This window comes from Motacilla alba, chromosome 9 (genome assembly GCF_015832195.1).
Source record: "Motacilla alba alba isolate MOTALB_02 chromosome 9, Motacilla_alba_V1.0_pri, whole genome shotgun sequence".
NCBI lineage: Eukaryota > Metazoa > Chordata > Aves > Passeriformes > Motacillidae > Motacilla > Motacilla alba.
Window position 1 is genome coordinate 24,119,522 of NC_052024.1, and position 15,101 is coordinate 24,134,622.

The following is a 15,101-nucleotide window of genomic DNA, read 5'->3' on the forward strand; positions in this document are numbered from 1 at the left end:
GTGAACAATGTTCCAACTGCAGGAGAAACAAAGGAATAACTTCAGCTATGGGGTAAAATTTGCAAACTCTTCTTCATGTCTGGGATTCAAGGTGGGCTCTTCCTTTGACTCTGTGATGACAGAAGCTGCACAAACCAATGGCAGGAACAGCAGAAAAATGTCCACTCTTTGTACATACAGCACAGCCTAGCACGTGGTACTTTGTGTACTACAGAAGGACCAAAAGTAATTTTAAAAATTAATAAATTGGTCTTTTTAAACACTTTTCCCCGTTCTGCATCTGCATTTATGTCACCAGGTAACAAGGAAGGCTGCAATCAGCACATCCTGGAGCATCTCCTGCACTTGCAGGATGTCACGGACCTGACTGGGGAGTGACAAAAAGCCAAGTGCTGAGAAATATTTGAGAAGCTGTAATAGCCCAGCACCAGATAAACATTTTTTTAAAAATTAAAAGGCAGCCCCCAGAGTCAGAGCCGGGGGAATTCACTATCTCTTGGACGTGGAATTGATCTGAATGCAATTACTTTATTCTTTTCAGCTCTGCTTGACTTTGAACTAAACATCAATTAATGCACAAACAAGATCTGTTAACTCCAATACTGATTTTTCCATAAAAGACGTGAAGCAAATTCATTGGCCTCCACTGAATGGCTTTGAGCAATCACAACCATCACCCAGGCAAGCTCAACTTCATTTTCCAGTGGTCACTTAAACCCTTAATTCTCACGACAAAACTCCCCCAGCCTCAGGTTTAAAGCCCTGAAATTAGCAAACAAGACATCACATAATGTATGCTCCAAAGCTGGGACCTTCCAGAGCTTCAGCTGCAACACAGCCATTGAGCCATGGCCAATAGAAGCTCATTTGAATAATCAATATGACAACCTTATTTTTCTAATGCAAACAGGATTGCTACAGTAAGGTGTCTCACTGCCACATCACAGTCATGGCCTCTTTTAACCCCTAATTAGATTTAGGCGATTATCCCTGCTCTTCCTTACAAGTGTACAGCCCGGATAAGGGATGACAAAAGCTATCTGCCACTTCCTCAGCCTTTGCAGGCTGCAGGTTATGCAGGGAGATACAGGGGAAGATCAGCAAACAATTGTTATTCATATCATCTCCAGTTTGGAGATAGTCACAGTTTGCCATCCGTGCTGAGGGAAAATAGCCCAGAGCATTAGGTAAATGCAAAACCCCTAAGAACATCGGGGTGACACAGATGGAAATTCAAGGTGATGTTGGGGAATTATGTTTAATTCAAATTGGTTATCACAAAGAGAACTACGGAGCCGTGGTTTTGTGCCCCACGCAGGAAACCCTGCCTTTTCAAGAGATTTCTGGGCATTGTCTGGTGGTGTGTAACATTTTACATGGCTGTTTCTATCAAAATTAAAGAAAAAAAAAAAAAAGAAATCAAACTTCGAAACAGCAATCCCAAAAGAATTACATTGCTCAACAAAGTCCGAGCAGACAGAGAAGATCTATTACAGAAATGTAATCACATTTCATTTACAAGAACTCTTATCTCAAGCACTTAAACATAACATTTAAACAGTTTTCCATTTTATTGTGCTCAGTATTGAAGCTAATAAGATAGAAAAGTATAATCACGTTAGCAACATTTCTATTGCATTACATAAACACAGCACGAGATTAAAGGCAGAGCAGGGGGAAGGCAGTGCCTGGAAAACCGAGCCCTGGGTTCCTGCTGGCAGACAGGAACAGCACTGGGACCGTGTGTGAAAAGTGCCACGCTGAAATTGGATCCTGGGCTCCCAAAATGGCCCTTCCCAGACTGGCTGAAAAAGGGATTTCGCCACATATTCTCCATAAAAAAGGGATTTCACCACACATTCTCCATATGGGAAGGTGTTTTGGAGCAGAAGACAAGTCCTGGCTCTTACTGGAAGGATCATCTATCCAAGACCAGTAAAATTTTCAGAATTCCTACAAAAACCCTTTGGACAGAGCTTTGAAAAGCACTGAAGGGGAATATATTTTAAAAATATTGCTTAAGTGGTGATGAACCCCTTACCAGCAATGCTCAAAGCAGCTCCAGGGCAAGCCCTGCACTGGGGCTGCGTTTCCATGGGGGAATCCCTGCAGCTCTTCCCAGACTCCCGCTCCATGCCCAGCCCAGGGAGGGACACAGGGCTCCCCTGGTGCCACCCCCTGCTCCAGCAGGGCCATCCCAGGGCAGGGCACTGGAATTTTCCCTGGGAGGCTCCACAGCCCCTCTGCTCCAGGGGAACTCCTGGGATCGGTCCCTGCCCCTTCCTCTGGTGCCACCACTGGGCCCTGCCCCAAAATTGGCTCCAAAACTTGCAGAGAAGGAAGAGAATCAACCACCCATGGAGAGGAGAAGCTCCAGGGAGAGCTCAGAGCCCTGCCAGGGCCTGAAGGGGCTCCAGGAGAGCTGAGAGGGGCTGGGGACAAGGATGGAGGGACAGGACACAGGGAATGGCTCCCACTGCCAGGGGCAGGGATGGGTGGGAGATTGGGAACTGGGAATTCCTGGGCTGGGATTCCCAGAGCAGCTGGGGCTGCCCCTGGATCCCTGGCAGTGCCCAAGGCCAGGCTGGACACTGGAGCTTGGAGAAAATAAATTTTCAAACCCTAGGAAACTTATCAGAAAAAAATTCCTCCCCCATAACAATGTGAGAAGCACAACCTAAAAATAAGGCACGAGTCAGAATATATTACAGGGCAGAGCAGAATTCTCAAAAAGTATACCTAAAACCTACAGCAGATAAAATTTTGAGCCTGTAACATCAAGACCTAATTATCTACTATCAATTTACTGAGTTATTGTAGCCTGAATGTTTAAAAAAGGAAAAAAGCAGCAGAATTATTAAAATTATCTTTGAAGCTCATGCTAAGAGTTTCCAACAAGCTCTGGGGCCTAAAGCTTGCTTTGTTTTTTAAAATAAATTAATTGATGGACTTTAATCTTTTGTCCTCCTCAATAAAAAGCGCATTGTGACCCTTTAAATCAGATTTAGAGGCTCTCACTCCATATAAACCCCTTCCTTCTCTTCCCTCTCCATGCTCCTGACTCACAGGGGACCTGGAAATTAACTCCCAGCAGAAACTCCCACTGCAGCATCATCCAAAACTTCACCCAGGTTTTTTTTTAACACTGTTTAATGTGGTTAGGAAATAAAGGCAGAGCAAAGGAGGAAATAAAAAGGAAAAAGGGAGGTGGCAGAGGCAGGCACATGAAGCCTTCTCACCCCTGGCCCTGCCTTCCCCATTCCTGTGCTGAACACTCTCCACAAATCCATTGTCTGGATTTCCCTGATATTTCCCAAAGCACAAGCAATGGCCACCTGACAACAATCAATGGAAAACCCCCTTTTCCCTCTCGGACACAGCATGATCCCATTAAGCAGCCTCAAAAGATTCTGATCTGAGCAGCCAAGGCAGACCTTCCTGATCAATTCCTTAATCCATTTGGAGAGAATGGACTGATCCTGCTGCTTCGATTGCAGCCCAGGAAAAATCATTCCCAACATAATTCACCATTTCATGGGCCTTGTATTACAAGAACTTCAGCTGCTGGGAGCAGCTGAGGAGCGAGGCAGGATCCAGGAGAATCCAAGATGTTCCCTCTGGGTCTCCTCATTCCTACCCTGGAAGGCACCCAAAGCATTTCCCAGCCCTGTCTTTCATGGATATTTGAAGGTGTTGGTTTTTACAGTAAATAATGTAAAAATCCATGGCTGGAGTGGAAGCCATTCCCAGGGTTTTTCCCCAGAAAAAGTGCAGCGCATCAGGCTGCCATAACCTAAAGAAAAGCCCTTAAAAAAGGGAATAAACCCAACACAATGCTGAATTATTGTCACAAGGACCACTGTGCTCCAGGGGCTGATGGGGAACATCATCCCATCCTGCTGGGGAACTGAAGCAGCTCCATCCCAAGAAGGGATCAGGGGATTCTCCATGAACAGAGAAGGACATGGAGGCCAAGAGCAGCCTCTGCATCTGGAAATCTCCCATGGGAACCAGACCCAGAAATTCCAGAATGGAAAATGTGGGTTGGCCAGTCCCTTCTCCATGGGCAGATCCAGGAGCTTTCCCTCTTCAATGGAAAATCACTCCAATGAAAGGGTGTGGAAGCAGAAAAATGGAAGCACAGGTCAGCTGTAGGGTTTCATTCCTGCTGAGAAGGAACAACCTGCCCTGCACAGAACCAGGAGGTGCCAAGGATGAAACCAGAGCCTGGAAGTGAATCATGGAATCACAGAGAGATTTGAGCTGGAAGGGACCTTAAATCCCACCCAGTGCCACCCCGTGCCATGGCAGGGACACCTCCCACTGTCCCAGGCTGCTCCAGCCCCAGTGTCCAGCCTGGCCTTGGGCACTGCCAGGGATCCAGGGGCAGCCCCAGCTGCTCTGGGCACCTGTGCCAGGGCCTGCCCACCCTCCCAGCCAGCATTCCTTCCCAATATCCAATCTACATCCCTCTTCTCTTAATTTCAAACTATTCCCTCGTGTCCTATCGCTGATCCACAATTTACATTATTTCATCTAACTTTGTCACATTATTTTATAATTCCAAACAACAGAAAGGTCCAAAATTAGACCAGGATTAGAAATGCTTCCTCCAAACAAAGATTCTCCTTCCCTTCCTAACCAAAGCCATGGAGGGTTCATAATCTCCATAGCAGGTAAGCTCATTCCAGAAAAAGCACTCCCAATCCAAAATACGAGGTGCAACAGCGAGTTTAATATTTTAATGTGAATTTCAATTTCACTTTACCTCAGCATCATCTTTCAGATGGGCTGTTTGTGACCTGCCCCTCCTCTGAGGAGCAGTTTGCTGGTTTGGGGCTGGCTTTTCCCTAAATCCTTGCTGGGGACTGGTGGTTTTAGTAGCAGGATGCAGGAGCAGGGTGCAGGGTGAGGTGATTACTGTATCTCTGCTGTTCAGTATCTGCAGGGTGTCTCAGTGCCACTCCAACTCCTTAAACCCAGTAAAGAGATTACAGCTCACACTAACTGGATTTGCACAGCTCTGGATCATTCAGTTTGGATTCCTCCTGCCCAGATTAAGGGAGGCCATTAAAACAATAGTCAGCTGCTCTCCCAGCACAAGGTGTCCCAGGGAAAAAAAAACAACCCCAAAACTCCATGTTTACATTCAGAGCGTGTGTGTGTTTGGACATGTGGGCAAACAAAACCCTCCTTCAGCAGGAACACTCCACGTTCGAGGAATGATTCCACCCAAAACCCAGGATAATGCAAATTATATAGTTATAAAAGGACAATCATGGTGGCTGGCAGTTTTAAGGGGCGGATAGTTTGGAAAATTTTAAACAGCTTAAAAGAATGTGTGTCTTTGAAGATACTGCCTTCAAATGCATTCCAAAACCTATTTCTGGAAATAGGGAGAAATATAATTCCCTCACCATAGTCCATGAATTTAGCAGGGAAGCTCATTTGACAGCCATCACTAACTGACAGTCTGAACTACAGAATTTGAACACAAAACTTGGATTTTTGTACTTAGCACAAAAAGTACTTAATGAATGAAAATGAAATGGTTACTCTGAACTAAAAGCTGTTTATTTTCCAGAGCCAGTGGTTCCCCAGCACCTCCTGCACAGTTTTGCTCCACAGCTTACACACGTGTCCCATCCACGCTGGCTTTTCCAGCTGTCTGGGAGTGAAAGGAAAAGAAATCATCCCATATGCTGCTGCACATTAAATAAATGGCCAGTCTTTTGAGTCCTAAAAGGGGATTTTTAGCAAACAAAAAGAAAAACAAGGCCAACACAGCTTAGACAACAATAGCAACAAATCTCGGTCAAAGGCAAGTGACCCTCGAGCTGCTCTGGGCATATGGAGGTCTCAGTCCTTTTCAGAAAAAACCCTTCCTCTGCTTCCCATTAGCCTTTGGCTGACTTACTGGGAGGAAACTGTCCTGGTTTGGCCTCTCAGCTGCTTCCTTCTGCCTCCCAGCACCAGCAGCTCTGCCAGCAGAGCTCAGACTCCTCACCCATCACCCCAAACACGCCCAGGTGCTCCCTGGGTGCTCCCGGGATCCTTCCCCTGAGCTCTGCAGGGGAACCCACCCAAGCTGCTCAGCTCCTTTGCCATCAGCAAACACGGATCCTGACAGGGCAAGGGATTCAATCTGTCTGCACTGAGGTCACCCAGAGACCCACTTCTGACGACTTCGTTACCTGCTGCAGTCACCTCATGCTTGGGTTCTGCCTGCAGGCTGGAGGTGGAAAGGAAGGCAAAAGGAGGAAGAATGAATAAATTAATTAATCGATAGAAGAGGCATTTTGGTTTTACTGTGGGTGACTCCCTTGCCATGGCAATACATCCTAAAGATCCTGGAAAACCCACTTGGAGCCCAAGCAAGTGCCTGGCAGTCACTGGAGTATCCCAAAGGGACAAAGGGGCTCAAGCTGACATTCAATTTTAGAAGCTGTTCTTCAAGAAGCTACCAAAAGAAATCACTGGAGCCAAGAGGTCCTACCAAGCATCTTAAAGCTTTACTGCAAGCACTTGTCAAAGTCCTCGTAATTTAGCCCAGACACTGAAAACAAACCTGCCTGGATTAAGGAAAGGGTTTTCCCCTCTGACAGAAAGTATTTCTCCTATAAGCATTCAAACTACTTTCCACCACAGGATGGAGTAGTTTGGTTTCAGCATTCAAAATGCAGTTGCTAATTTTAAACAGATTTTAAAGACGTTCTCCAGTTTTTCTAGGAAAGTCCATGTTTAAGATGGATTTTTTTGGCCAGATTCTACAATTCCCACCAGCCCATTTCCATTTTCCTGGAAGCACCTCCTCTAGGACGTTTACAACTCAACAACAAGAATTGGATCAGGGCTGAATCACGGCATGCAAGGCTCCAGCTCAGCAGCAATCCTTATTTATTATATTTGGGATCAAAACTTCCAAAATGAATGTATTTTCCTTTTGGACTCCTGAGCCACAAACTAAACACAATGTACTTTATATTTTCCTCCTAAGCCTCTTTGAAATAAACTGCAAAGAGAATTGAGATAACCAACAAGAACTCCTGAATGTGAGACCTGAGCAGTGCAAATTAAACAAGCGTTGCAGCACCCTGAACATCAATGTGTGTTTGCACATTTCTGCTCCTCGAGAAATGGATTTTGGCAGGTAAGATTCTGAGGAAAAGGTCTTGGAGAGACAGAATCAGCCTTCCCAACCCTTCAACTCCTGGTGTAACACAGGGCCCAAACGCGCCAGAGGAATCCTCCCTCCCAATCAAACATTCCCCCTCCGCCGCTGGTGAAAGGCAACGAGATCTCTCTTTACAACCCTCGTCTTGCCCAATAAATTTTGCATGAAAACATGTCAGCCCAGCCCAGAATTCCTGCTGGCAGGCTGGGAGGGTGATGAATGTTTAATGCAAACAACACCCCCAGCCTGGTGTCAGACAACAGCTCCCGCTCGGCCCCCTTTGATCCCAGCACAGCTTCCCAGCAGTTCTGGGGGGCTCTGCCCCACACAACTCCATCACCTATATGCAAATCAGGGCCAATTACCATAAATGACTTCCTACTGCACTGGCTGGGAAGAAGGAAGGGAAAAATAATCGTGTGCCAAGCTCCAGGAGAGTCTGACTCGGGAAAGTCCAATATTGCCACTTTACTCCTGACCTTTCATCAAACAGCAAAAATTTCATCAACGAATCACCCCCGTGCCATCCATGGGGCACTGGGCATGGATCCAGCTCCAAGGGATCTGGGGAAATGCCACTGGAAAATGGCCCTGCACAGGGGCACCTCAGCAAAACCTCAAAGCCCTGAAGTGTGGAACTGGAAGGAAAAATGGAGATTGGGTTTGAACAACGAGCTCCTCAGCTCTGTAATACTGACAGGACACTGGGAATGGCTTCCACTGCCAGGGGGAAGGGATGGATGGGATTCTGGGAAGGAATTGTTCCCTGGGAGAGTGGGAAGGGGCTGGCACAGGTGCCCAGAGCAGCTGGGGCTGTCCCTGGATCCCTGGCAGTGCCCAAGGCCACCTGGAGCACCTGGGAGGTGGCCCTGCCCATGGCAGGAGCTGGAATGAGATGGGATTTAAGGTCTGTCCAGCCCGAACCATTCCAGGATTCTGGGATCTGTCAAAGTATTTAGGAAGCTGTGAAGCCATTAATGCCCAAATGTACCAGTAACCTTACTGAGGATCAGCAATTAAACCAGTGGTCAGGTTTGATTAATGGTTCACCACTTCTTTTCTCTTAACAACTGAGGAGCTGCTCCTAATTTATTCCATTAAAAATTGTCAAAATCACTTGGAGAAGCAATCCCAAATTGCACCAGTACACAAGCAACAATGAGACCCATAAATCTAGGAGAAGTTATTTGAAACTAACAAGCTTTTAGTAGCTTTCCCCCCCAGTTTAACAATGAGCAAGGAGCCTTATGAAAAACACATCTCAGAACAACAGAATTTGCATGTTTTGAAGCTGATCAAGACTCAAAACATCAAAATTCAACAGCACACCCAACCAGGTCAATGAAGACATGCATGCAGGTTGTTTTAAAACAAGGGAATTTCAAAAAGCATAAATAAAAGATGAATGTAATGCTTTGATTAGTACAACAAATAGTGGGAAAACACTGTAGTACTGTAAAACCCCTCACTTGTGCAGACTTGGACAGCTGAAGGCTCCCTGCATGTAGATGCTGTTGGTCTAAATGTGGGATTGGGGGGTGGAGGGAACTCCCTGGAGCTCCCAAGCCACATTCCCAGCAGGTGCTGCAGGATTTCCCTCCGTAATGGCTGGACAAGTGGAACATCCCTTAAAGCATTTCAGAGGAGAAGAGCTGAGCTGCTTCACTGCCCATCTCATGAGCAGCTGGTGCTTCTCCAGCACTCCAGAATTCAGTGCTCAACGTTAGAGAATCATCACTGAAATGGGGAATGCTGAAGGACAATGCCCAGAATACTATTTTTAAAAATAATTTTAGTTTTTTGCTTTTGAAATTTCTCTTGAGATGTTTTCTTTGACAAGATCTCCCTTGAAAGAACCTAAAGCTGCCCCCAGACCTTTCCCCCTCACATCTACAAACACAGCCAAGCCAAGGACAGAAAATCATCATTAGGGTTCACAGGAGCCACAAACAAATTTGCTGCTTAATTAGTGAAAAAAAGCATTTGGATTCTGTGCTTTAGAGGAACAGTAAAGCCCCAAATATACATCATCTCTCAGAAAAGCTGCAGTGCTGCCAAGCTGAAATACCTCCTTTTATGCAAAGTTAAACTATAAAGTCAAGCAGCACCTGAGAATTTATGTCCCTTCTTCCCACAGTCTGGCTTCAGGCTGATCTTCATTACAGCTCCAAAGCAGCTATTTTGAATAAATACATTGCAAACAGCCATGAATTTAAACTGGGAACCAGACCTGGTCCTTGAGGTGCCTTTGAGGAAGGATCTGCTCAAATACTGAGGCCACAGGATTGTTTCCACTACGGACCCCCTGATGCTGGAGGTTCTGGAAGGGCTCTGTAGAATAATGAGACTTTGCAGACTCTGGGCCTAGAAACCAATCTGCTTGGAGAGTCCAAACTGGATCCAACTCAACCAGGAATTTTCCTGCTGCCACAGGGAACAAAGGGAAAATTCCAGAAGCCAACAGAAGCCCACATGTGGGTGAAAGATGCTGCTCCAGAAATTCCCCAGGAGCATTTTTCAGTGGGAATCCACCCAAGGGAAGGTCATGAGGTGACAACTCAGTAGATTTTTTTTGGAAGGGATCAAAGAGGGAAAAGATGAACAGCCCAGGAAAGGCTGCACAAGAGCATGATGTATAAAGGAGAGGGAATTACACAAATTACATAAAATGCAAAAAACTATATTGCCTTTCCTGCAATCTGTCATCAACAACCCAAGTTATTCCAAGCAGAAACTGGACGGACAGCAGGTTCTCAAGGGCTCCCATCGCTCACCCAGGCAAGGCTTGTGCTGGAACTGCACTAAATTATGGCTACTACATATGGGAAGAATGTTTAAATTAACAAATTGCAGAAAGCTCTTTAACCCACCTGAACCAAGTGAGGAGGAAAAGGGTAGAAAATTTAACACGCTTAGTGTGAAACACTGCCACATTGCAGAACTGGAAAACCCTACAAACCCCACCCTCCAAACACTAATTATATATATTATAAATATATATTTTAACATATATTATATATAACATATATAATCTTTAATATACTATATGTTATATAGTATATATCATATACATTACATTATAAAATTTATCATATATAACATTATATACACTATTATATCATATTATATACATTATATACTACATAAATTACATACTATATAATATCAATTATGTATTATATAATTATATATTATATAAATTACATATTATATTATTTATATTATATATTATATCTTATATATTATATTACATGTTATATTAGTATATAATATTATATATAGTATATATTATACTATATAGTATATCATATATATTATATTATATATAGTATATGTACTATATATTATATTATATAATATATGTACTATATATTATATATTATACTATATACTATATACTATATAATACATATTATATTATATATTATATACTATATACTATATATTATATTATATATTATACTATATAATACATATTATATTATATATTATAATAGATACTATATACTATATAATACATAATATATATTATATTATATATTATAATATATACTATATATTATATAATACATAATATATATTATATTATATATTATAATATGTATACTATATATTATATATTGATATATATATATATTAATCATATTAATATATAATTCCCCACCTTTCAAATATTCTGAATTTACATGAACTTACTTTATATAAAATACAACTTAAGGTAAAGGGAAATCATGCCACGAGTAAAAGGCACCGCGTTGCTGCCCGGTTTCGCTCCAGCTGCATCGCTTGCCGTGTCACTCACCCAGCCTTGGCGCCGTGGATCTCCTTCTCCTTCGCTTTGCCCTTGTCCTTGTCCTTGCCCTTGTCCCTGTCCTTGGCCTTGCGGCGCTCCCGGGAGCCGCCGGGGGTTCTCCTGTGGCCGGACCTCTCGCTGCTGCGGCTGTAGGAGCGCTGCCGGCCCCGCGACCGCGACCTGCCCAGACAGACACCGCGTTGGAACGCGCTCGCCGCCCGCGCGCGCCTTCCCTCTCCTGCCTCCGTCCAGGTCGGGGTTGAAGGGCTGCAGACAGCATTTCATGCTCAGACTCGGGTACTTATTATTATCTATATTAAAGTTGTGAGTTCCACAGTGTCACCGTTAGGTCAGGTGTGACATAAACACACACACGTGTCAGGGTTTTTATTCTGCGTCTTCTCCAGCTTATACACTCCTAACAACTGTAACTCTGAAGTCATCAACTACATCACAATAACTTATTATATTCATTGGTGCAAAGCAATTAACCTCAATATAATTAGCAAAAGTGTTACAGAAATCTAATAAGGCATGCATACACATCTACTTATGCACGCAGTCCAGTTTACAAAAATTTTCATGTATTTTCATGGATCTTTTCTAATCTGTCCCCATGCTGACGGCCTTGTTCCTCTTCCTTGCTATGGATACACTCCCATCATCAGTTGTTATTTCTTAACTCAGCTTTGCTTGCAAGCCAGCTGTCAAGCTCCTCCACACTACAACATCCTAGTAACACGCTACAAAACGGCCAACTATCTTACTGTACAAGGTCTTTCAAGGCTAAACTATCCAACTAAGAAATGACACCTAAATTATTTTAACTCTGAACGATCAGTTATTGGGTTAAAAGTCCACAATGCGGATTTTTCTGTCCAATTACAAAATACCACCCAAACCCATGAAGGAGAAGGACCAGCCTCTACCCTAAAACCTCCATCTTGCTTTATATATATATGACTATTTTCCAAAACCCCAAACTCTGAGTTTCCCACCCTGTGACACCACACACCTCTATTCAAACTCCACACCCACAATCCCAGTTCCATCATTCCATTTTGGAAGCTTCTCCACGGCCTCAGGTCACTGCAGTGCTCTCCTGGGGGTCAGAGTCTGTCAGCACAGAAAGGCTGAGATTCTCAGCATCCAGAACTCCAACACGCCACGATCATGGAGTCCAGCCCAGCCCTAACACCCCAACTAAACCTGGCACTGAGTGCCACATCCAGTCTGCTTTAAACACATCCAGGGATGGTGACTGATGCCGAAAGAGGCCACCTGGAACAGAGGCTGGAAATGATAAAGGAATAAAGCAGGGATTTATTAAAATACCTCAAAGGACACACCTTGGGCAGCGCAAGAACCTGACCCAGGCTACACTCAAGATGATGGACTCCAAGATGGACCCTGAGCCACGAGTTTTCACACTTTATAAGTTTTGGTCCCTTTCCATGTTGGGGTCATTGTCCAGTTCCAGCTCAGGTTCTGCAGTCCCACCCTCCCAGGCTGCTCTCCTCCCTTCCCTGCTGTTTGCACTTTTGGGGCTGAAGCTGCAGCGGTGTCCTTGGTTCTGGGGCTGGAAAAGGATTGTTCTGTGGGGCTGAGCTGTGAGGAGAGCTGCTGACACTTCACGTGGAGTTCAAACTGTCAAAATGCAGTGCAGAATCTGGGAAATATAAAAGCTAAACTGAAGGCATCAGGTAGACAGGAAAAAATTACCCCAAGCAACTGGGGAAGAGATTCTGATTAAAACAGGTTCAGTCTTTTACAGGATCTATTGGATTATCTAAACGAGCAGAGGAGTCACCAAAATTCTTGTGAGAAGCACCCAGATAGTGAAGGAAGGTTCTCCTTCACTAGAGAAAGAAGAGGCTGCTTCTAGGCAGACAAAAAGGATCCCCAAAGTGTAAAACACCAAATTAGTCTAACAAAGTACCACCAATTCCTCTGCCCTCCTCTACAGAGACATCTAGGTGACATTTTTCTCCAAAAACCACAGTGAGTGAAGTCAGACCTCAGACATGAGCAGGCCTAGTTTGCTACCAAGGGTTTCATCTCCAGGTTTTGGAAGCTTTTGGCTACTCAGCCCTGAATACAAACACTTTTTAAAAAGCTATAAAGGTCTAGAGAGAAAATCACAGAGATCTTACTGCCTGACTTTCAGAGTTACAAAATTTCATCATCAGAATAACCCATCAGCCATTTCTCACCAGCACGGCTCCTCAGCCTTGTTATAGTTATATTTTATTATTTAATTTCAATACATTTAATAGATACATCTAATAATGTAGCACATTTCACTACTTAATACCTTTAAACTGACAATTTAGCAAAAGAAGTGAAAAAGAAAACATTGCTCCTGCTCTGAAAAGAGATTCAAAATAACTTGAAAGAAACAATGTTTCATCCATTAAAAAATGGAAAAAAAAAGATCCAGAAGTATTAGGGCTGGTTCTTTGTGTGTCCAAAATGATTTCATTATTCCTGGATTTCTTGTAGAGGATTTCCTAAGTTTTACTTAATAATTTATAATGGATCAACGCTACCTGAGTGGACAAGGGATATTTAGGAAAAAATCAGGTCAAGTTTTCCTTGGTTCCTCTCACCTGAGCACCTGACCCTTGGAATTCTTCCCCTCCCAGGGCAGGGGATGAATGAGGTGGGCTTTAAGGTCCCTCCCAACCCATCCCACGACTCTACAATTCCATGATTCCCATGAAAGTTCTGATGGCACCTCATGGAAAAGTTCCATTAAGTACTGAGGGAAATGGGGAGATTTTTAAAACAGTATAAAAAGTTTCTTTAGCACCTCTTGGAGTGCGAAACTCCCAAGGCCTTTAAAAGCCAAATCACACAGACAAAACCCCTCCTTTTATGAAACAACAACTGCTTAATAAAACTCAACAATAGACTAAGCAAAAGAAAATCCTCCATCCAGATGAGGCTATAAATTACATTTCTGGAATTCGTCCAGCACATGGGAGTTCAGGTCCCTATTCCTGGCAGGAGCAGCTCCAGAGGTCAGGGCTGGGTTCCTGTTTCAGCAGCTGGTACCTTCCAACAGCAGCTCTCCCATCCTGGTCACTCTATTAGCACTAATAAATAGATCAAATTACCACTGCACTGCTGTCTTCTTAAATGGAGAGCATTTGCTGGCTCAAAATGCACCTTTAGTGTGTCATCACAAATGTAAAAGTGTCCATCCATCCATCCTTTCTCCTCAGGCAGAGGAAGTTTTGACTCAAAAGAGAATTCTGGATATTAAATCTAATTTTTGTTTGGCACAGAGACACTGTTTTTACAAAATCATGATGAGGCAGCACTCAAATCCACTAGTCCCAGGTAACCCTGGCTTCTCAGAACACTGTAAGTTCAAAACAGAAAATAAACCCCAAACAACAAAAAAAACCAAAACAAAGACCTGTAATGACACAAATCACCCTTAATTGATGCAGGGCCTCTCCTCACTTAATGGCACAGTCCTCCCACCAGGAATAGCAGGAATCTACAATCTTTATTGCTAAAGAGCCCCAGCCTCTCAGCTCAAATCTGAACTGGAGTTCAGTTCTACCTTCTGCAGGTGCAAATAAGAAGTTCAGCTCAGGCAGGCTGGGTGCTCAGCTCCTGGATCTCTGCTCATTCCCATGGCTGTGCAGAACTGGTGACATTTATATACAGGAAACAGCTTTTAAACATTAAAAGAGTTATTGCATCAATTTTCCCCATCCCTGGCAGTGTCCCGGCAGGGATTGGAGCTTCCTGGGACAGTGGAGGGTGTCCCTGCCATGGCACAGCTTCCCTGTGCCCCCAGTGTCCCACCACCCTCACAAGGATGAATTTCTCCCAAATATGATCTAAACCTCCCCTCCACCAGCTTCAGCCATTCCCATTTGTCCCATCACTCCATGGCCTTGGGAAGAGTCTCTCTACTGTTCCTTAATTCCTATTAAAGTATCTTGCAAGATCTACAGGACAGGAAATCAAGATAAAACTTCCTGAAATGGAGCTCCCAGAAGTCATCTGTGTCCCCAGCTCATCACCAAACCACAACAAAAGTCCACAGATCTGGCAGAGAAGACAGATTTCCTATTTTATCTGCTGTTGAAAAATAACAAGAATCACAATTAGTCC

The 15,101-nt window shown here is 43.9% G+C and overlaps 1 protein-coding gene across 3 annotated transcripts in view; it reads right to left on the bottom strand.

The window, feature by feature from the left end:
- Nucleotides 1–15,101, bottom strand: part of RSRC1 (arginine and serine rich coiled-coil 1) — a 98,511-nt gene that overhangs the window by 61,020 nt on the left and 22,390 nt on the right. For all 3 annotated transcript variants that reach the window (XM_038145687.1, XM_038145686.1, XM_038145688.1), the window contains exon 5: nucleotides 10,977–11,147. In XM_038145687.1, coding sequence (XP_038001615.1) covers nucleotides 10,977–11,147 — 171 coding nt within the window. The remainder of the gene's footprint in view (nucleotides 1–10,976; nucleotides 11,148–15,101) is intronic.